The 23,840-nt window shown below is 37.5% G+C and overlaps 1 protein-coding gene across 6 annotated transcripts in view; it reads left to right on the forward strand.

Annotated features, from left to right (window-relative positions):
* The window catches only part of TBC1D12 (TBC1 domain family member 12), a 49,488-nt gene extending 25,849 nt beyond the window's left edge, over positions 1–23,639 (forward strand). For 3 of the 6 annotated variants that reach the window (XM_074591093.1, XM_074591094.1, XM_074591092.1), the window contains exons 3-14: positions 1,953–2,009; positions 8,619–8,734; positions 10,785–10,867; positions 12,473–12,590; positions 12,925–13,031; positions 13,697–13,777; positions 16,333–16,427; positions 17,162–17,233; positions 19,131–19,259; positions 19,580–19,689; positions 21,458–21,716; positions 21,945–23,639. In XM_074591093.1, the coding sequence (XP_074447194.1) occupies positions 1,953–2,009; positions 8,619–8,734; positions 10,785–10,867; positions 12,473–12,590; positions 12,925–13,031; positions 13,697–13,777; positions 16,333–16,427; positions 17,162–17,233; positions 19,131–19,259; positions 19,580–19,689; positions 21,458–21,716; positions 21,945–22,013 (1,296 nt within the window). In that variant the 3' untranslated portion in view covers positions 22,014–23,639. The remainder of the gene's footprint in view (positions 1–1,952; positions 2,010–8,618; positions 8,735–10,784; positions 10,868–12,472; positions 12,591–12,924; positions 13,032–13,696; positions 13,778–16,332; positions 16,428–17,161; positions 17,234–19,130; positions 19,260–19,579; positions 19,690–21,457; positions 21,717–21,944) is intronic. The other 3 variants (XM_074591095.1, XM_074591091.1, XM_074591096.1) reach the window with 1 other exon arrangement.
* The last annotated feature ends 201 nt before the right edge of the window (positions 23,640–23,840 follow it).

The raw sequence follows: 23,840 nt of genomic DNA on the forward strand, positions 1-23,840 counted from the left end.
AAGGAGAACTTCTCATGATGTCAGTGCTATGTTGGTGGCACAAATGCATCTTCGGGGGAGTACTCCACAGTGAGCATGCGACTGGCATTTTGAAATGCCGCAGAGGTGATGACTCTGCTGATGTGAATTCTTCTGATTGCTTTTTTTTAAAAAAAAAAAAAAAAGCAAAGTCTTTGAGGTAAACTCTGAAGAGTATTGAAGCAAACTTTCTCTTCCTAAAGTTTGAAAAAGAAAACATAAGCATTGTATGTATTTTCATTTCTGTGCTTGGAAGCTGATGGGTTTTGGGGAAACAAAGACTATAGAAACAATCTTGAGATATAAAAATGATAGAACTTTTACCTTGGTGGGACGCTATTTTTTTTTTTAAATTTTTGGTCTTCTGGATTCTCTTTTTGATGGGAAGCCTCTGAATTTCTTTAGCAGAGGGTGGCACAGATAAAAATAATTGTTTTTTCTTCTCTTAAGAAGTGAGCTTTTGCAGGTTAAGCAGATTTACTCTGGTGAGCTTGAGGTGCTGCTCATCTAGGCAGGCTGTATCAAATTCCAAAAGGACAGGATTTAGCAAAAAGATTCAGGTGGTAAAGATGCTGTGACTTTTGTTCAAAGTGTGGTTTGGTTTTTTTGTTTGGATTTTTTTTTTATTACTTATATAAGCCTTAACCTTTCTGAGACTGGCATGGTGCTTCAGTACTGGAAAGGAGAAAATAGTATGGCAAGGGAGAAGGAAGCCTTTAAAATGCTTTTTATTAGTGTGGGGTATGCATGGTACAAGAACACTACAGATAAGTTCAGAAATAACGTTGAAGGTATGATAAAAAGCTTATTTTCCTTCTTCCAGGTGCTGTAATCCAATGCTTAAGAGCAATGGCTGTGTCTCCCCACCCCACCCCCTGCCCTGTCTTTAAGCGTGGCTCTTCCATTAGAAGACCAGCTTTGACTTTGAAATGGAAACCTGCAGAGCTGTGGTCGTACAGGGGCTCCTGCACGCGTGCTTTTCCCTGGTTGCCTTGCTGCAATGGGGCGTGAGGGGGTTCAGATCGCTGCTTAGGATCTTACTTTTAATTTAAGTGACTTTTTCCTCAAAGCCTTACAAATGTATCTTAGTTCTCATCAGCTCACCAGTGAGGTTGAGATGCAGTACACGTTGGAGCTTTCAATTTAGAAATACTAATTATAACATAAGAGGGGAGGGGGGAAGGTGAGGGACTTAAAGGCCTGCTCTAAGTCACTGTGTGATTTAGTGGTATTTTTTGCCCTCTCATGTTAAATACAAAAACACAAACTCTTAATGTGAAAGTTCAGTTTGAAAGTTACCCTCGTATTTTGTTCCTTGCCAAATGCTTATCCAAGTCCAGTTATGTTTCTTTTCCCTTTCTCGAATATTCCTTTTCAGCTTTAAAGCTAACTAGCTTATAGGTGTGAGACGCAATCTAACAGGAGCTGAATAAAGGCAAGGTCTTCAAGATCCATTTTCAGAGCAAACAGTTTCTGTTCTCTTGTGTCAGCCTATAGACAGTCTTTTGTTCTTTCCTTTTTAACAGCTTATCTTCCAAGGCTAGTGGAAGTCCACAAAGGCTAGTGGAAGTGTAACTTTTATGGGTGATGTGGTCTAGGGAGAGACGGTGTATCAGGGAACACCTTTTGTCTCACACCTGCGAAGTGCCATGGAAAAAGATCTCCCTTCGGGCAAAGGTGCTTATCATAGAAAATATGAAACATCAATTAAAACAGGAAAAAAAAGTGCACATCTTGCACAAGTGGGAAGTCTTTTTATGTGGTTTTTTTATGTTTGGAGGCCTGGAGAAGAAGGAGGAACAGCCACGTTTCTTCAAACATAGAGTATTAATACTCTACATGTGAATTTAAATTTTGGCTTGCATGTTGCTATATTGTAATGGTCTTTTCCTTCATTTATTCACTAAGGTTTTGCTTCTGTTTTTTCTCATTAGGATGACAGTTCTGGCAGTCTTGCGTCAATATCTACTCTCAGTCTATTAAACACAGGGGTATGACATTTAATATATATTCTTTCTAGTTGTATTCAATGCCATGCATGGGACTATGTAGCACTCATTAAAATAGAACAAACATCACATTTTCACAATAGCATGAATATTTTATGGCACTAACCATCAACTCATTAGATACCATTAGTAAAATAAAGAAATAAATTAACTTCACACATGAATCTCACTAACAACTTAAAGTGGTAGAGTATTATTGTTTATTATTGTTTATATTGCATGTTCTTGAATAGCAGGGAATAGAGCTTGACAGTAATTTACTTTCTATGTTTGTGCTTCCTTCAATAATGGTGGCAGTTGTTGAAAGGCTTAATTTGTAATATTTTTGAACACCTTGTATTAGCTTTGAAAATTGATATCCTAGAAGCTTTTTTGTTTTTTCCCTTGCCACTAAGTCACACAAGCTATTAACAGTGGCACTTGAGAACTCCATATGCTTTTAATCACGATTTCTAATATGAAACTGGAAACCTAGAAAAGGGTAGCTATTGAAACTTTTGCTATACATTATGTCTTCTACTTGCTCTGACTGGTATCCTTCTGAAATTGGTACAACGCACATGCCTGTTACTTTGAAAAGTTCTTATGTAGTCTCACACCCTGTGTTAAACAGGACTGGTACAAGTTAACTTTTCAGTTCTGTGGGTCCCTTTCTCTGGCTTTGTGAAACAGGGCAGTAACGTAACTGCTAGTTAGTCTGTGCTGCCTGCCGTTCACGTTACGTGGTCTAGCCACTCTCAGCTCTTCATTATTGGGCTCAGAAGCCCCTGGCTTTGTGCTTTTTTTCATAAACAACAAAAGATGAAACTTGATGCAACTTGTCCAATTGAGGGGAAAAAATAAAGTAAATGAACAATTGAAGGTGGACGGCATTACTTTGGAAGGTTGACCTAGAAACTCTTCATGTCTGTTTGGTTGTTCTCCTGTACTATGTGTAGATTAGAAATTTTCCCTCCTTCAATATAGATTCTTCCTATATTGCCTGCAGGTTAGGGAAGAATGTACTGTTCTGTCTGTCCTGATAGCATCTGCCATTCTTAGTTCTGGGAAAATGTCTAGTTTATGACTCAGAATTTTTCAGTGACATCTACTCTTGCTGTAAGCACATTTTTGTCTTCAATCACCTTGCAAACAGTTCTAGCTCAGCAATTTTAACATTTAACCTGGAGGGGAGACATATGACAACATAAAAGGGAATCCTTATGCATTAGCAGAAGTTCTTCTTAAACAAATTTTCTGTTACTTTTATTAAAGTGATGTAGATGGGTGCCCTCCTAAAGAGATTCTATTAAGGCTTCCTTTCTTGGATGATCAACTCTGCTTGAAATGAAGGGGAATAATTTTTCTAATGATATTTCTAGTTAGCTATACAACATTGTGAAAATAATCATATAGATGTTTTTAGAGGCCCATCTGTTCCACAGAGTCGCATGTGTGTGTAGAGGGAAGAGAGGTTTAAAACCACTTGCAGAATATCCCCATTGTTTCCTCAACAGGAGTCATGACTGATTGAACAAAACCTGTTTCAGTATCAGGCTTAGAATTCTGGGGGAGTAAAGCATTGTAAAAGATACTGTCATACAGAGGGTGCATGCTCTGTTTAATTGGAGTATTAGTATGCCTTGACATCTACTTTAAATAAAGGCAGTCCTTAAGATGGTGAAAGTTAATTCAGTGTTGCCTATCAAGTTGCTTTCTCCTCCAGCATACATAAAACATAATTGCATCTGTGGTGCTTAATCTGTATAATTGGTACTTTCGGGACTGTGAGGACTTTCACAATCCTTGTAATCCAAGGCTTTTATCGCTCATTTCCGGAGTTCAACTTTTGTTGTTGGATCCTAGATAGATCAAAACCTATCCCAGTGAGATGCATGTTAAATTTCAATGGTCAGTATTTATTCCGTTAAAGCTCTACAATTTGGGCACTGTAGATGCAAGTTTGTCTTCTAAAATGGAATCGTTATGTGCATGCTCAGTTAAATACTTTATCCCCACAAGCACACCCTACGTAAGGTCAACTAATGCTTTTGGAATGCTGCAATGCAGCTGGTTTTCCTTTCCATAAGGTAGTTTGCTTAGATGCTGGAAGTAGCAGCTATGGGCAATTACATGTATGTTACACAATGCAGTAGTGCTTAGAGATACCTAAAATAGCTCTGAATGGTCTAGCTGTTACATGTGGCTCTTCTGAGGAAGGATGAAAGAAACTTCAGCTTTGTATGTCTTCCATGTAGGTATCAAAAAAGGTGCAGGCAGTAAAGACCTCTGCAGGTTTATTATTTTTCTTTTGCATAAAACATCAGGGGACTTTTTTGGTGTGGTGGTTTTTTTTGTGTGGTTGGTTTTTTTGCCTTTTTTTATAAAGAAGATACAACTTCTTCTTAAGCACAAAGCAATTTATAAGCAAAAGGCTATTTTCCCAGCCCCATTTGTGTTACCTGTCTGTAGGTTAATAGGCTTATCTGTATTTCTGTTGGAACAAATACTGGAAATACAAGTCCCTCCACATGTCGAAGTGCTCTTAAATACATTGTCACAGCGTTCTTCAGGAAAAACATGCTTTTAGCCTTTTAACAGGTTAATTATTGGTGGTAGATGAGAGGCTGCAGTTCCAGCCTTAATAAGGAGGTAACTCTTCTCAGTTTCTATTAAAGCTGAGTTTTGTTTTTCTTTATTTTGGGATTTTGAAGTGTTCCCTAACTTCCAATAAATACCAGATATGCTGCAACAGCAAATTTTTTAACGACATTCCCTAAGCTACTGAAACTATACATGTGATGCTTCCAAAATTATTTTTTTTTTACATAAACAGGTCTTACGTAGTCTTGAATCTTAGCTGTCAATTGTTCTATTCTCTGGCATATGCCCTGCATGTTAAGCATTTGGCAAGACATTTGACTTTAAATTGTATTTTTTAGCTTGTTATGGAAGAGTATTAGCTCACCTCTTTTGTAGTTAAATTCCATGTCAGCTCAAGCTTTTTATCCTTTGCCAAGAATTTTGGATTCTGCATTGAATGCATGGTGAAGGCTATTGGATTCTTTACATCTAGTCATACAAAATATTCCAGAAAAAATGGATATTTTAGTTGCACAAAGTAGTGAGTTACATGCATGTCTGATGGGTCTGGGATCTAATCTTCAAATAAGTTTTCTGGAGCACAGGCTTCTTGAGGAAGAAGCGTCTTACATTGGGAAGTTTGGATACTTTGGAGTATATTTCACCTTGGGGAATGTGCAGTCATGACAGCTTGAGCTTGAAACTATTTTGGTCTCTGCTTTGACTCTTTCTAGTAACGCTTACCATTTTCCCTCTCTGCATGTTTTCCCTCTCTCCGCATGTGTTCTTTTCTTGCAAAAACCAACTGTTCGTAAAGTGTACTTCCAAAAGCACAGTTGGGTGATGAGTTCTGCCTTTTGTGGAAAATCCCTGTTGAAGGTTGTTGTTGTTGTTTTCTTTCTCTGTTGCTTTGGAAATAGTGTATCTGTTCTTAGCATGTATGATAGCCAGAAGCACTAGCACCATTCAGATGCGTTTCTTGTAATAAAAAGGTGAGAGCGACTTCATTTCTAATGTCCGTCTTGCAATGCTTTTTCTATTTAACCTGCATACATATGAGGTATGTAGGAGTGTTGAAAAGGTTGGTACTGTTTGAGCTTCCTCATCTCTGACTACTAAAACTTAATTTTGTGGCTTCTGTTACAAAATACTGGAAAGTGCAAAAGTAAATCAGAACTTCTGCCAAGAATATGAGGGATGGCATTGCTACTGTACTGCAGCCTGGATGCTGACCTCTGGGTGCTATCACGAGATGCATTCCGATTTTAAGAATATGCTGGGGTAGCCTGAGGTTATAATGCATGGCAGGAGTGCCTGTAATGTCACCATGGTTCTAGGCGGAATTAAATAATTTTAGTTTTAAAAATATGTATATTCCTTCATACAGTAAGTGTTTGTTTTCTGATTTTTCTCAGGCTTGTGTGGATTACAACAAAACTTAAAACTTGTTTGAATGTGCTGAATGATGTTGGGTACATATCATTTTCAATCAAAAGTGATATTGGGAATTACCCTTCAGGAGAGGAATTTGTCCTAGGAAATCTGTATAACTACTGTTCTTGGCCAGAGACTTAGAAATATTTAGAACTAAGTTGTATTTAAGAACGGTTGGCTAGTAACTTTTAAGTCATTGTGTTTACAAAGAATTATGGTTTTAGTGTGAATGTATGTATAAATGATGATAGCAAACAGTTGCTATGTTTTCTTTGTAAGGTGCATATTTGGGCTCTTTTATGGAGACAGAAAAGCAACAGAGCTTCTCCTCTAGTTGAAAGAGTAGGGTGGTTGCTCTAGGTTTGTGCCTGTCTTTCCAGGGTGCTAACAAATAGAGTTATTTGGTACGCTGTTGTGGGGCGGAGAGATGAAGACTTGGCGGGGAGAGCGGGGTGGAAACTACTTCAAAAGATTCTGAAGGGTTTCCAAAACTATTCTTTGGCTTGTTCCATGGAGGTGCAATCACTTTTTCTCATCAGTTAAACTATCGTTCTGACTCCGACAAACTAGAAAATGAAAAGGGCAAGAAGTCCAGGTAACTGCTTAGTATCTGAAAAGTATAGCGGCATATAATGCATATGGCCTTACACTGAACACGTCTGATCTCTGAAGATAACAGGTTGGCCCTGGTTAGTACTTTCATGGGAAACCAGTTGGGAATACCGGATGCCATAGCCTCTGTCTAAGCAGGCGCGGAGTCTCCATCCTTGGTGATATTAGAAATCTGGCTGAACAAGGCACTGCGCAGCCTGCTGTAGTTGACCTTGCTTTGAGCAGGGAGGCTGGACTACATCTCCAGAGGTCCCTTCCAACCTCAGTGGTTCTGTGATAACTTCCTTTTGAGATGAGATTAACACGACATCATTGAGGTTATACTTTTCGCATCATTTCATGTATTATGCCCAATAGGGAAGAACAGAAATTTTGTTAGAGATCATTAAAATGGGTAGGGTAAGGAGGCTGTGGAGCAGAAAGCTTTAAGCCACCTTGCTGTTGGGCAGACCCTTTGTGCCTTCTCTGGAAATCTGAACCATTGTTGCATTTCTAAGAGGTCTTTTCCCATTTAACTTTGTGGACTTCAACTGTGTGCTGCCCTCTCAAGCTATATAATAGCTTTAAAGTTGTGAGTTCTGTTTCTATAATGCTGTCAATGAACACTGAATGTGTAAAGCCCTCTGTTTCTTCTCCCTGTGAGAACTAATGTGTACAAGAAGCTGTGTATTAGGTGTGAGATTCATTTGGGAGCAGTTTCTAGAGAAGACTGTTACTTTTCATTTGAAAGAGACATCACCTAATTAGTAATTGATCAATTTTTTATTTGTGGTGACTTAAACATAAGATATTTGGTTAATCTGAGATTGAATTTACTTACACAATTATTAAAGCAACATGTACAAGAACAAACTGTCTTTAGATTAAAAAAAAAAAGCTTGTACAAGTTAGAGCTCACTTGGGTCTGCTTAAGAAGAGAGCTGTGTGATCTGTGAAAGTATTACTAAAGTACCTTGAATTTGTTCTCTTAAAAAGATGATTTTTTTTTTCTCAGCTCTTAATATTTTATGTTTGAATTCCAGCATGTGGAAGACTTGCAGAGAAACTAGTATTTAGCCTTCATGCCTAAGCAGAGTGTGAACCCACAAGCTAACTTGGTTTGGGAATAAGTTGAAAGTCTTCTCACAGATAACCTTTTAAGATTTGCTGGATCATAAGAATGGGTTTCCCGGTAACTTGGCAGTAAGTGTTTTATTTACAGAGGCTAAAAAAGAGGGAATGTGAGATCTGAAGTTTTCATCTGGCTCTGTCTAGCCTTTTTCCTAAGACAGCTTCATATTTCTGTTTTGAGTTGCTCTTGTGGAAAAAGGAATGGGATTCTTTCTTCCTCCGAATCTTCTTTGTATTAAAGGCTGGTAAATACTTCTCTCTAAGTAGATCGCGTGTTTTAACCTCTGAGAAAGAAATTATATGAAACAGACTCAGTGACAATATAACAATATTTATCATAACTAGTGTAGTGTAGGTAGTTCTGAATAACGTGGGTTTGGTCTTGCTAAAGGCTTCAGAAACGTGAGAAGTACCAGATCTTAAGGGTGGCTAGAATCAAAAGGAAAGAAATGAGAAGAGACACACATTCTTGTTAGTGTTTTTTGTTGGTGGTGGTGTTTTGTGGTTGTTTTTTTGGTTTTTTTTGGTCAACTTCACATATTACTTGTGCACTAATTAGTTTGGGAAGATTATGCAGTTTTCCTAACTAACTGATCTTGGATGCTCAGTAGTACTATTGAACTAGAATAAATCAAAGATTAAGTTGATACAAGAAACTGCTTTCTCCTTCATCTTTACTTAGCAGTTTTGGAAAGCTGCACTGTCTTTCTATAAACAATTTCAGCTTGTAATGTTAGCTTCTTGCTGTCTTAAATTATTTAATGTTATATATTTTAACGTTATTAAATAAGTGTTCAATGAGTAATAATATGCTTACCAATGAGCAGTGAAGCTGAAAGTTGAAACTTCATTTCTATTGATAATGTTGTTTAGGAATATGAGGCACGGACAGGAAGAATGTATAAACCTCCACCCCCATCAGCAAGACGTAAAAATATTGAGTTTGAACCACTTTCAACTACTGCTTTGATTCTGGAGGATCGACCAGCGTAAGTATGATTCTGCTGTGGAACTGATGATGACTGAATTTGTTAGATATGCTTCTGATGAGATAAACTTCACAAGTCTTACGTGAAATTATCATTGGATTATTCCATTCCGGATAATAGCCTAACAAATAGCTCCAGAAGAAACTTTAAGTATATGATAGTCTATACGAGAAATTCTTTCTCACTGTGATGGGGCGAACAGTCTGTTATCTACTGTATATCACAGCTGCCTGTGCTGTGGGCATCCTTAATCGGGAATATTCCTGAGGACTTTTATCAATTTCTTCACTGCCATCTCAGTGCGCACTCCCTTCTCCTTCCCCCATTCTGGAAACAATTTCCTATACCAGTTGGGAAGACTTAACAGTGGCAGTTGTCACTTCAGCAAGCCTGGACTTGGTTTATCAGAAGAGGGTTTTTTTAAAAAGTGAAAAAAGAACAAGTATTAGGTAAGTAACAGCAGGAGTGGGAAGAATTGCCTTTGAAACACAAGAAATAACCTTCCTGCTGCAAATGCTGAATGCTTATTTTGTATCTGCCAACTACAGTGAAATGCTTTGTTGGTACAGAGATGATAGTGTTCACTGAAACTGTTCCTTGCCCCTGTTCCAGTTATGTTTTCACGGCTCATTAAAACTGCAGCTGAAGGCAAGGAAACAGCAGATGAAGATGCACCAAAAACTGCATTAAGTACAACTAAGAATAGTAATGAAAAATGGGTAATAAATTGGTCAGTATTTTCAGCTATATATCTTCAGTCTTCAGCAATTTGAAGGAAAGAGAAGGACCTGCTGAGTAGGAACACATGCTGTGAGGAAAACAAATGGAGCAAAGCTTTCCAGCTGCACCTTGAGAAAGCTTGTGATGGCACTTTTAAATGTTTGCTCTAATCGGTTCCAATTAGGAAATGGAAAATAGGACACACTGTTTCCTTCAATATTCTCTCTAGTGGTATATATGCTTATTCAGTGCTAAGACAGAAATATCCTGAATGGAGGTACGGATTGCTATGACTCTTTTTTTTGTAAAAGCATTATTTCTTTTACCATATGGTGGAGAGTAAGATATGCGGTAACTGGTTGGCTGATGCTTTTCTGTACTTTCAAAATATCACAATTCACAAACAAACAGGTTTGTTTCTACAAATGACACTTCCACTTGTTTCAAATTGGAGTGCCATCCAAGTGTGTGTTAAGAGTTGTGTTGCCACAATCTCATCCTTGAAAATACATTCCACTCTCACTTCCATTGGAAATGTTATTAAAGTGATCTTTTCTCCTTGTATAAGAGGAGATGGAAAACTTTTTTTTGGTGCATATTAAAATGAAAAAATTGTCTTCTGTTTATTTTGAACCAAAGTAGACTAGAGATTGGGTAAGACACTAAGGACAAACATTGTGTTCTGATTTGTTTTGGAATGAGTCTGCTCCATCAAAAGGAAGTGTATGTTTGGCAATTAGGGGATCATTACGCAGCCAAAACCAAACCCATTTTAGGCTGGTGAACTTGTGGTTCTATAGCAAGCTTCCTTAGCTTTAGCTCAGACATAAATGAGGATCTAGCCTTTCTTCCTTTGGTAAACCTATCTTCTCTTGTGGGAGTCTTAAAGGGCTAACTATAATGAATAAAAACCTTTACCTTTTATAGAAAATACATCATCATAGAGTTCATACAAACAAATGGAGTATCGATATGCAGGTATATTTAATGATTAAAATATGCATGTGCAGAAATGCATTGGAATAAATAACTTTATATGGAATATCAGTATTTCTCTTTTGTCACTTTACGCAAACATCATTTGAGCATCATTCCAGATGTTCAACAAATCTAATAACCCAGCTTTGGGGGAATCTGTAAGAGGACCAATGAACAGAAGCTGTAAACATCTGGTAGTTCTGAATCAGTAAGTCCTCTACTGCTGTTACTGAAACACGGGCAGTGTGACAACCCCAGAGCTCACCTTAGAGAGAAGCCAAATTAAAACCTGTTTTGAAATAGTTCAGAATGTCATTTGTATGTATTGAATTCAGGAACAACTTGTTTTCAGAAATCTTCCTGCCAAATCAGTGGAGGAGGCTTTACGTCACCGGCAAGAATATGATGAGATGGTGGCAGAGGCAAAAAAGCGAGGTATGTTAACTGCCAATAATCCCCATAATTCTTTTTAACTGTGCAGCAAAGATAAAGTAATTCCTGGCTTGTAGGCTAGTAGGTACAGTAACAACCTTGTTTAATATCTAGGGTATTCTCTGGTACATATGTGCATGCAGTTGAAAACAGAACTCAATTATCAAGGTTCAGAAGTTAGTTTAACCTTTTCTTTAATTTTTAAGTAGAAACTTGTTGATTTTTTTTTTAAAATTACTTGTCTAATGTGATCAGCTGGAAACTTTCTGGGTACTCAGACTTTTTTTCAAGCTGTGTTGCTGCAGTTGCCACTGAGAGCCAAAGTATAAAGCTGACTGCTTAAAGATCTGGTTTTTACAGGAATTTGAGATCAATTTCAATGTGAAGGCAGGTGAAAACTTAAGGTTTTTTTTCCAACCAGCTTCACCGGTGTGAACCTTCCTACTCCCACTAGATCTGTTTGTTAAGTTAAGCATATCTGTAGCGTCTGGTACTGTGTCAATCTATGAATAGTTGTTGAAAGAACTTCTGTAGTCTCATGCTTAGTGTTCAGGGAATAAGCTATTTTAAGAACCTGTGCTGCATGTTTTACTTGGGCTGTTGTCAGAGATAGAAACTTCTGAACTGATTGAGCCTCTATGGATCTGTGGCAGCTTACTCTCAAAGATGTGGTAAGAAATCCAAGGCATTTGACAACTCATTTTACTCTTCCTTTTGTGGCGTGCATCTTGTAAGGTGTGATCTGAGGTCCATTTTCTCTAACTGTATCTTTGGAGGGTCAACCATGTGTAGTGTTTTAGTATGTGTGCCCTGGTATTCATTAAATTGACTACTGCTGCACACAAAGCTTCAGTAAAAACTTAATGAAGCTGGTCAGCTGTATCAGTTTACCAGGGATGGCACGTTTACTCCGTTGATGTGTCTAACGCATCCATAAATAGAAAATGCCTTGCAATTTCACAGTGGTTCTTAGTGATGTCAAGATAGCACTGCTCTGTCCTTCCTTATTAAAAAACAAAGGATCTGCAAATGATCTGCAAATGATCCTTTTTTAACAGAAGGCAGAATACTTTTCTCTTGTTCAGCCTTGTTGCCTTATCTCAGATCTTTGGGTCCTCTTCCCAGAAAATAAAATACATAATCCTTCTAGGTGGTATTTTCAGTAAAATTTGAATAATTTTAAAATGGATGTAGAATTTAACTTTTGAATAATAATTTTATCTATAATTATTGCTGGTTATTCTAAGTAATAAGTAAGGTTTTAGTAGAATGTGGTGTGAAATTCATTGCAGGAAAAACAGTGCTGCTGATGTGTTTGCTTTTTAGTCATTCTGTGTACTGCAGAAAAGAGTGCTAAGAGTTTTCTAGCCACGTTTTTGCTTGTCTAAATCACTGTGTATTTGAATAATTTAAAGATAGTTTAAATTTAAAAAATTCCTGAGAAATACACCTACAATCAACAGAAATAGTACCAGCTAGCTCATGCACAACTGTAATTTACCCTTGATCTCTTTCAGGCATCATCTAAATAATTTGATAATAGCTGAATTATTTACCTAATAATTTATATACACTAATACAGAATTATTAATATGTTACACTTAACAGAAATTAAAGAAGCACATAAAAGGAAAAAAATAATGAGAGAGCGTTTCAAGCAAGAAGAGAATATTGCTAGCGCTATGGTGATTTGGGTCAATGAAATACTACCTAATTGGGAAGGCATGTAAGTAAAATTCTGTTGTGTAAATGAGGCAAGGCTGGCTTGTTTCTCCTCTGGAAACGGAGGAACCATGTACCTTATCTTCCTTTTTGTTTTGTCAAGAAGTCAGTTTTTGTTGCTGTGATATAGTGAGAGCTCATTACAAAGCAACATGAAATGTGCTTTCTGGGAGCTTAATGTTTTGGGTTTTTTTTTAATGGGGCTTTAGTATAAGCAGAGATGCTTGAATATTGATTTGGGAATTCAATTACTTTGCTTGTAAGCTTCCCAATGAGTTTAGAAAACAAGATGTGTAATATGTGCCTCTTCCTCTCTTTTTCCTGCTTCCTTGTCCTAGGCGTGCTACCCGAAGAGTTCGAGAGCTGTGGTGGCAGGGATTACCCCCAAGTGTACGTGGGAAGGTTTGGAGTCTAGCTGTGGGAAACGAATTAAATATCACTCCTGGTATGCCTTAACAGATCGTATTTTAATGCAAAAATTAAGTTGGTTATTTTGAAAGAAAAATTTGAACTTTTGTTAAAAAATATAAATTGGGTTATATTTGCTTTTTGAAGAACTGTATTTCACAATCTTAGGAACAGGTGTTTTTTTTACAGTAAGACATCATAGCCTCGTAGATTATGGGAACAAGGTTCAAAACCTGCCTACAAACATATCTTAGTCTTGTAAGAGTTAAGATGATGCTCCCCACCCAAAAAAATCTTTTTATTTTTAAAATTGAGAATTTGTAGCTTTGCGTTCTTAAGGGGTGGAAAAGCGAATTGCTTTATTCCATAACTAATGATTTTGATGAACTGGAAGTGTTCCAGCCTATTCACAAAAATAAAAATCTGACTTATTTAAGACATGATTTCCCTGTTGTAATTTGCAAGTTCACCACAGAAGAAAGCATAATACAGTGCACACTATAAAACTGTATGTAGTGGTACTGCAGTGGTTGGTGGTAACCATCTAATAGATTCTCCCCCTGCCCACAGTGGTTAAGATCAAACCAAGCAACAAAACCAAAGCCAAGAATACTTAGTGTGCTTTTCTGGATGTTTTGCATGGGTGCTTTTCTTACTTACCTCTTCCTTTTTTGTTGTTGGTTCTGTTTTGCTTTCTTGCAGAACTTTATGAAATCTTCTTGTCGAGAGCTAAGGAAAGATGGAAAAGCTTCAGTGAGACAAGTTCTGAGAATGACATAGAAGGTGAGATCTCCTGAGTGCTAGACAGCCTCCGATTCACTTCTACAAACCCAGCAGGTCTCACAAGTTCAGCTGCAATTGCAGTGTTAGGAATACTCGTTAAAAGAACTCAGGCTCATTCCCTACTTAAATGTTTGCTTTCTCATAACAAGTTGGTGAGTGAAGGGCTGAACAGTATTTACTATATCAATAAAAGATGCATTGAAATATTGCATGTGCTAGTTCATTTGCAAATGAATGTGTTTTCCTCTGACTTTATTAGATACCAGGAGTAAGCTCTCATGAAAATTTTAGATGAAATACAAAAAGAAGAAATGGGAAACTAAATTACAGTATGTGCTGCTGCTTGGATCTGCTTAGATGGTTCTTATGTTGGTGTCCCGCCCACAATTTTGGGAAAGAAAAATTATTTTTTTGATTGTGGAACTGAGAGGTGAAGAATGTGTACCATTACACATCTCGGATCCCACTTGGGTTTCCTTGGCTGCTCAGATGGCCTTTCCTCCCAAATCTGTTAAGTGGGGCTGTTAGCATGCTTGTATATATAACGGAGTTTTATTGCTGGCGTATTACTGTCTCCTGTGAGTGTTTTTTCTGTTAAAAATAGCATCAATGATGTTTATAATGGTGGATGTATCTTTGTTATAAATGTTAACTCATTGTGCTGTTAACTTTTTTAAATGCTGTCTCGTGTCATACTGTCAATAGCAGCTGCTATGAAGTAACTCATTTTTGAGTTGGTCTCTTGGGACTCTGCTTTTTTGTTTGCACTTGCCATTGCCAATCCTGATTAACTGGCTAGTTTGACTGTAAATTATGCGGGTCTTCCTTAAGCTACCTCTGTGACTCATCTGAAGTCTTGAGACAAACTGTTTATAAAAGATTCTGTGTGTACGTGACTGTAAATATGCTCATCCTCAGAAACACATTTGCAATGCCCCTTGGATTATGGGGTGGCACTTCGTTCTTTTGTTGTTGGGGTGTGGGCTGAGTGTGGGGGAAAGCTTAGGTAATTTGTTTATTTTGGAAAGGTAGTAGTTCTGGATGGGAATGAAAGGGGGAAGGGTCCATTTTGATTCTGTCAGATGTTCTGGGAAATGTCGTAATAAGAGAAAACTTAAAGTAATAAGACTTTGATCTCTGGTTGAAAAGCAAGCCAGCCCAATGTGCTTATTACTGGTTTTGGTAGCAAAGTCCAGAAGATCAAATATTTTAGCCTCATTTAACATATTTGAGTAGTTTTGAGGGTTTTTCCTGTTCAAATATCTTAACGCTTTATTTTGGCAGATAAAGATTAAAGCATGAAAAGTATGTTTTGGTGTCTTGAAGATAAGACATTTGTCAAAAGATATGTTACCTATCAGATCTGTTTAAAAGACCCCCTGGCAACTCCTCTTTGGAGTACACGAAGTGAATTTATTGTATAAATCCAGAGTTTCTTGTGCTCTATATCACAGATTCTCATCTTCCTTGGGAATCAGTCTAAACAGATACTGTCCCAAATGAAAGGATCCCAAATTATCCAATATAATGCCTGTGCCTTTTGAAAGAGAAAGGAGGGATTACACAGCAGTTCTTGAACTTTTTATTTTAGATTGTGTTATGTTCTTTCTCTGAGTTGTTAATTGCCCTCTTTCTCCCAAATTTCCCTAACACAGCCTGCAGCAGTCCCATTCAATCCTGAATGCAACTATCATAGTTTTAGTAGGACTGGAAGGAAATGCTGCTTTCCAGGCTTCAGCAGAGCAGGTTCTGTTTAGCCTGTTCATCAAATTCTGTGATCTTCTGCTTTCCAGATGGCTTTTGGCTGGTTTAAGCCCTCTGAAAGAGCCTTTTCCCGAAGTGTTGCATGTGTTTTCTCCTCGCTATCACAAGCATTTGCATCATACCCTTACGTACAGGATAGGACAGAGATAACTCAAGGGCCGACTGAATTTCTTCTGGAGATTCTTGAGTGAATACTACCTTCTTTCCTGCCATTTGGAGAATGCCAGTCCTAAGGATGCAAAAAATAAAAAAATAAAAAAATCTGAGTCAAATGAGAGCTAACGAGAGCTCAGAAGTAATGTAACTTGTGCAGATCATAACTGTGTGTTCAGTTCTGGAAACTTCAGTGAAGCTTCTCTGTATATTTTAGTTACCTTCAGTAAAAGTGGGACATGAGAAATAGTTGACTTTACAGGTGAAGAAGTGCTGGCTTCTTGTGATAATGATGTAATTCATCTTTTTTTCCCCCTCTAGTGCACATAGTATATTTCAATGCTGCTGGTTGAAATGAGCCACGAAATGAGCTGATGAGGAATTAAAAATTTGAAAAGCGAGATACCACTGGATCATGTTTTGATCAAGAGCAGTACTCTCACTCTGTGCTCTGGAATAGACTCAGTAACTGAAGTCACAGTAGATTATAAGAAAGAAAACAGGGTTTGGAGGACTGGGCTGGGCAAAGTTCGAATTCTAGAGAATGCAGGGCCAGTTGCAGCCTGGATAGAGTGTTATACGAAAGTAACAGGTAACCTGTTTCTATCAGTTTTAACAAGTGTTGGTTTTACTTGCAGATGCAGTTGCATCTGTTGCTGATCGCGAGGCCAGTCTGGAGCTAATTAAGCTGGATATATCACGCACATTTCCATCCCTGTATATTTTCCAGAAGGTGAGACTTCTGTAACTTTAGTTAGGACAACTTTAAACTTCTGAATAGCTAAGCAAGAAAAGAAACCTAGACGGCTAAAGATGGAATAGTTTTTAGAAGTTGTTTGTGTAACGCAACAAAAGTAAAATTAACTCCTTTCTACATACAACAACAAATAGTAATTTTTTTTTTCTTTTTTTTTTATGAGAATAAAGTAGGGACACTTAGGGATGGACTATAAGGCTTTTTCTCCTGGAAAAATTCTGTGTGGTTCCTGTTAATGTTTACGAAATTACATGCAAAACTGAGAATATTCACACTGCTTCTACAGAAATCTTGTGTTTTAGTACACACTTTCAGGCTTTATGATTTTTATACAGATATAATATATATGCGCGCACATATAGAAAATAGCATGTACTATTGCAGTACAGTAACTTGTGTTACTAAGAATTAAAACATCCACTGTCTCTGAAAAAGAAAAACCAACCTGGATATGTACCAGATATCCTTACTTTCCATTATATATCGATTTCCACTGAATTGGTCTGTTACTCTTCCTTGAACATCTCAAAAGCATACATGGAAACGCTTAGAGTAAAAAAACTTGTACTATTCTAGATCTGAACAAAGCAATAATTCACTGGCTCATTTGCATCTTAAAATACTGGCTTGTTACCTTCCTATATTTATAAAGTGATTTTGAAAAAAAACTTTTTTTTTTCTTTTCCCCCTCCTCTCTCCCCTTTTATTAGGGTGGTCCTTATCATGATCTCCTGCATAGTGTTTTAGGAGCATATACATGTTACAGACCGGATGTGGGATATGTAAGTATTTGCTGTAAAATGTTTATAACATGGGAAATAAGATGTCATGTATTAGATTGTATTTAAATAAGTAGGTTATCTAAACTTTATGCTACTAGCACTTAAAAAGAAAAAATTCAACTTTGGCACTTATTCTTTTCATAGCAGTTAGAATGATGATAGTTCTTAGAGATAATTAAATAGCTGAAAATGCACTGAATGTCAAGGATGAGTATACTGTCTGGCTTGCAGTTTTAAACAGATGTGTTCACAAGGCATTATAGCTCTGACAGACCCAGAGTACCTACAGGAAAAAAAACTGCGGGTGGAATTCCAGCGAGGACTCAGCCTGTTCTGTCCTGGTGTTGCTCCCACTGCTGCCATTTCCACAGTGATAACTCTGCTTCTCTACTGCACATCCCAAAATCCGGAAACTCCTCATTGGTGTCCTGTTGCCAAAGATTAATCACTCCATCTGAGTTCAGTGAAGATAAGATTGTTTGCAGCAAACATTACTGTGTTAAAAAAAACAAAAACAAACCCAAAACCAAACCCCATTAAAAAACTGCCAAAAAACCCGCAAACCAACCAACTAAGCTTAACATCTCTGCTGAATGGTGTCAGCTCACAGAAGCAGTTAAATAACAAACGGATGCTTTTTCCTTCTTTTTCTTTCTTTGTTCCTGGGGGTAGCTAGAACACTTTTCACAAGCTGCAATTGCTTCTGGGCTAAAAAGAACTTTAGTTTTAAGTCTGATCTGTGCAACGAAGGATTATTTAGCACAGGGTGTGTTTTCCTTCCTAAATCAGACAAGCTTGGGACTCTGCATTAATATCTAATTGGTTTTTCATGTTCAAATGTTTTTAGCCCTGAATTCCATCACCTGTGACCTCATTTTTGGAGACCCTCCCATACTCTTCAAGTGAGATTACAAACTCTGCAGGTTCTGACACTGCTTGTTCCCAGGGTGGAGTTTTAAAAGGCAAATTAGTAATTTTTCACGAATAGGTCTTCTCTTTCTCATTTCAGCTACCCTGGATATTTCCGGTCACAGGTGGTTTTTTTTAAATGTTAATATGGTGGTAAATTTAATGTAATCTTCTTTCCACACCCATCTATCCCACAAAAATGGTAAGCTGCTGGACTGTTGCTGATTCGTACCAGTACTTTTTTCCCTAGTTGGTTAAAATACTGAGTGCATTTTTTTAAATGAGAAGCAGGCAGCATAAATGCCTAGAAACAGCAGGATAATCATCATTGCAGTTGAAATTGGTAAAATTATTTTTAGTATAATGAGTATTCGGATCGTCAGTTAACAACTGCAAGAATAATGCCCTTCACTTTTATTGCAGGCTAAGTGTTTTTTGAGAGAGTAATCATGGGAAAATGTAAACTTGTGTTGTAGCTAACCACTTAAAAGTGATTTTGTCTATGTGAACAAATACTTTTTGGCAAGTGGGAAGATATGTATTGACTGTTCTGAAACAGAATTTTGTCTGAATTCCAACATATCTGTCTGGGTCTAAACTGTTCCATATGTGAGGTTTTTATCCATGTCTGCTTTTCCCATAGCTTAACAATGAACTTAAGGCCAAGTTTTGCCTCCTAGGAGCTCTGGGTCCAGCCTGTGTGGTTTTAACTTTCTTGCGTTCCAAGTCCCAAGGACTTGTGATCATGAGTCTTCCCAGAAATTCCATCAAACACCTAAACCCGGCATCTGAAGAAACACTCTATTTCTTGCTGAAAGCAAATTGACTGCATGCATGAAAACTATTTATCCGTGTTGTTTCTGTTCATCTGGAAATGTTATGCAATGGTATTTGACATATTGCAGACTGTAAATATTTGCATTTCCAAAGATATACGATGTACTGAACCTACTCACCAATATTTGCCTGATGCTTTTCCCACTTGAAGGTACAAGGGATGTCCTTTATTGCTGCTGTGCTCATTCTCAATCTGGAAGAGGCAGATGCTTTCATTGCCTTTGCTAACCTTCTAAACAAGCCATGCCAGCTGGCCTTTTTCCGTGTGGATCACAGCATGGTATGCACAGAGTTTTCTCGTTTTGAACCATAACATTCTTCTGACTTGAAGCATAGTTGTTTTATTGATGACTGCTATTGAATAACAGAGAACTTTAGCCTTTGGTTACAAAATTGAGAGTACCAGATTCTAATCCATAGAATACATGCTACTGTTCTGATATTTTTTGTTTTCCCTCTAGAAACACTTAATAGTTGTACTTATCCTAAGAAGTCACATTGTGCTATGTTGACATCATCAGTTTTGGTGGGGTTTGTGTTATTTTACAACTAAACATTCTTTTGGTGCCTGCTTATGAGGTTGCTTTGCTGTCTCTACAGATGCTGAAATACTTTGCAGCCTTTGAAGTATTCTTTGAAGAAAATCTTCCCAAATTGTTTCTTCATTTCAAATCGTACAGTCTTACTCCAGACATATATTTGATAGACTGGTGAGTTCAGAGAACATGGCAAACAAAGCAAACACTTTCTGTTTTGCTATAGGTTTTTCAGCAATAGAACTATAACATTAAAAAAAAAAAGCATTCAGTAGGTGTTTGTGTACCTCAGCTTTCTTGTGAAGTCATGGTGAACTGTTTTGTGCAACTGGAGTTCCTCTGGCAGGGTTCAAACTTTATGAGCTTGGATTAGGGGTGACATCTATTCAGATAGAAAATGAGGTGCACAGGAGTCCTGTGTGTCTCATTTTCTCATTGCTGCAGGTGAGTCAGCTATGTGCAATATAAGTAGGGGAGAGGAGGCTGCTACACCATAGTTGTCTTATGACTGATTGTAAGTGACTTGATGAAACGAGCATAATCAGCTCCTGAAGAAAGAATGACTACAGGAATATAGACTTAAAGCAGAAGGAGGATGAAATTTAGGACCTGGTTTGGGAAGGGATAAACTTGGAAACACAGTGAACGTTTTGAAGTAATGAGTGTTCTAAAACAGAGAGTACCAAACTACGTGATGTGCCTGTAATTGAAGGCAGTAAGGCAAGCATCCTTGAAGTGTGCTAAGTGCTGCCAAATGTGGAATGTCTGTTCATAAGTGTGTGTGTGGATAAGGATGTGCTTCATATAGGATTATTAATGGGTTAGAAGTTTCTAATAGTGTAAATTGAATTGGGTAGAATTCAATAATATAAAAACATTGTGTCATCTGAGTAGTTGGGAATGAAGAACTTTGGCTATAAGATGCCGCTTACCAGTGAGCAGTAAGTCTCAGCAGGAGCGGGTTGTGAGGCAGGAGTGTGCTGCAGTCCTGAGAGTTTGGGCAGATTGAGAGAGGTATATATATTGTGGAAACAGTGCTGCTGTACAAAGTACTAGAACATTCTGCTTCCAGTTACCTGTGAGAAATGAAATTGTTATTCCTGCATGCGTTCCAAAGATGGCCTTGAGACAGACAGCTCCTCTTACAAAGGCAGAGTGGAAAAGGTTATGGTAGTCTGCGGTAAGGAGTGTTCTGAGGCTCCTGAACAACTTCCCAAAAAGAATATTGGGGAAATAGAGAACACTGTGCTTTCTGTCAAAGGAACCACTACACATTTATGGGAGGGGTTCTACAATATGGTACATACAGCAGACTGAACTCTCTGCCCATGTATAATGAATGCTTTTTAAAAACAAAATTTACAGTAAGAAATGCAATCGGATACTTCTTGGTAAGAATAGAACGGCAACTGTCTTTTGATTTTTGGATGATTTTTAAGGTGAATACGCATTCATAATGTATCATGGAAATGTAGTTACTCCTTAGGACATTAGTGGGATGTAGCCTTCTATTGAGGTAGTTTCTGTCTTTAGTTTAGAAAACAAATGATGAACAGAGCTGTTAAACTGTATGGCTTAAATAATAGGACGGGTTAAGTTACACAGTTACGATCTTTATTGCTGAAGTTCTTATTTGTACCTTATACCCTGCTTGAGTGTAAAGATGTTTGTAACTTCTCTAGCTAGAGCTTCCTAAAGGAGGTGGCTTTCAAATGGAGGATTTCCTGTATGCTAAACAGAGATGGGTTTCAGAGTAGGAGTTCTGACTTCAAAAACTGGAGACTTGTAGATCTTTGAAATATGGAAAAAATAAGAACATATAAAATAACTTGTCATCTGCTCACTCTCAACTAATATAACTGAGATTTAAAGGAGGTTGTATTTTCCTCTTTCTGAAATATGTTAAAGTTATAACTGTGCCTTTTTTTTTTTTCAATTGTAGGATTTTTACCCTCTACAGCAAGTCATTACCACTTGATCTGGCCTGTCGTGTCTGGGACGTTTTCTGTAGAGATGGAGAAGAATTTTTGTTTAGGACAGGATTAGGAATCCTTCGGTTATATGAAGATATTCTCCTACAGATGGACTTTATTCATATAGCACAGTTTCTAACAAAACTTCCAGAAGACATTACATCAGAAAAGCTTTTTAGTTGTATTGCAGCTATTCAGATGCAGAATAGTAACAAAAAATGGGCACAGGTGAGTTTGTTGGGTATATCTATATATCTCAAAAAAAGACGTGTCAGCACATGAGTATATGGGGCACTTAATGACCGCTTTATGCTGCGTGTTTGTCTTCTGAGCAATGGGCACTTCCTTTCTAGTGTCTCATTCTAGAGATTAATCTCCATGCTAATATTGTGGTGGTTAATATAGATCTTTTCTATAAGACGGGCTTTTTTTATATTCGCTAATTTACTTTTCCAGGTGTTTGCCTCACTGATGAAGGACAACAAAGAAGGGGACAAGAACCATAGCCCAGCACTGAAAAGCTAATCGTTATAATGTTGAGGTCAACTGAAAATGTGGAAAACCACTTGATCACAAAGGAGTTTTCACATCTCTTCTATGTGGAAAAGCACTATAGAAAGTGTGAAAATGAGATGGAAAAATTACACAGCTCTCAGTGGAGTAATGAACTGATAAAATCTTCACCCTTTTGCCAGTATTAGCTTTTGTTGTGGGAAGATTTGTTTTCACACAGAATACTAAAACCTATGAAACTGAGAAGCAGGGGAGTTCATATTTAATACTTTAAAAGAATCAGCTCAATGCAATAAACATTTGTAATAACTTCTGTTGGTACTTTAAAGAAAATTTTGAGGCATAACTTTTTTTACAAATACCACAAAGGCACTTTTTGGGGGGGATGAGGGAAATGCTAAATCTTAAGGCCCCAAAACTGCTATCCAAACCAAATGCTTTGGTACAAATATTACCTCCAAAATTAACCATTTGATGAAAGTATTGAGGACCAAATAAGGTTGTTTGGTATGTTTATGTGCAAGATGGTTAAAACTTGGGAAGGGATATTGTCTAATTTACTTGTTTCTTTTTTTTTTAAGTTGCAGCTTCATTCTTCAGTCTGGGCAAATGTAATTAACTCAGGAACTGTGGAAGTATTGTGCCCAAACCTGTTAGAGCAAAAATCATCTGAATTTTAAAGAGTGGTAAGATCAGGGCTGTTATTTTCAGAGTGTACAGCTTTCAAAGCAAGTGGTGGTAAGCATTTGTTTTGGTGTATTGGTTGTGCAGCCTATTGAAAATAGAGTGGGTATTCTGTGAAAGGGTTTTGCCACCAGAAGTTTTATTTTGTTGAGCCATTTCCAGCTAAGAAATACTTGTATGTAATGGTGAACACTAGAAACTGACAAAGCTATTTGCAGACTTTGTGTGGTCAAAGGAACAGCCACTTTTAACACTTCAGAATAATGGAGACACAGAATTGGTTTTTTTGAAACTATCTTTTATTAGCGTGCAATACTGAAATCCAAAAACCATCCGGTTTAGTGATACTTAATTCTTTAACAATCTTTCAACTGTGAGACATAAGGTCATGTTGTATGTGTCACAGCAGATGTTTTCAAACATTTCCTATTCTCAAAGATGCTGTACAACAGTTTGTGATTGTAGGGGATGGAAATTTAAAATGGATAGCACTGCAGGTGAGGAACACTTGCGCTCTCTTGGTCCATTTTTTGCTAATATTTAATGTAAATAAATTCCTTACATGTGGGTTTTTGTAACTGGTCCCTCTGTGGAAATCAAGTCAAAATTGCCATTATGTATTTTTAAGTGCAGGAGGCTTCCAGTTGTCTGGTGTTTAAAAGCAGAGTCCTACATAATTGGGGTAAAGATTTAGTGTGGTGTACCTTACATTGCTATCTGGTTTTAAAACTACATATATGCTACTCATAACAATTTGAAATTTAAATGTCAGATTTTTCTTAACTTATGTATTCACTACTTTAATTGGATCCAATTTGTCTTATATTTTTGTGTTATCTTGTACAGTTTTCTTACTTTTCAACTATAAATCTGTATATAACTGTAAATAGAAGGATCAAGCCTTCCTTTAAGACCACTAGTAACAATTCCTGTGTAAATAAAACTTATAGCAGATGTGCGCTGTGGTTCTTTTCGGATTCCTCCGTAACTTGCTGCTAAGTAGGGCGATAGAGCGCCTCAAGGGTAGTGGTGCACGGATGGAAAGCAGCGGGTTACTGCAGAAAGCACCCGCCCTTCCCTGGCCTGCTGCCTCGCCTCCCTGAGGAGGAGCTGAGGTGACGGGCGGCGCCGTAGGCTTCGAGGTCGGCTCTGCTC

This window comes from Larus michahellis, chromosome 6, assembly GCF_964199755.1.
Source record: "Larus michahellis chromosome 6, bLarMic1.1, whole genome shotgun sequence".
Classification (NCBI taxonomy): Eukaryota; Metazoa; Chordata; class Aves; order Charadriiformes; family Laridae; genus Larus; species Larus michahellis.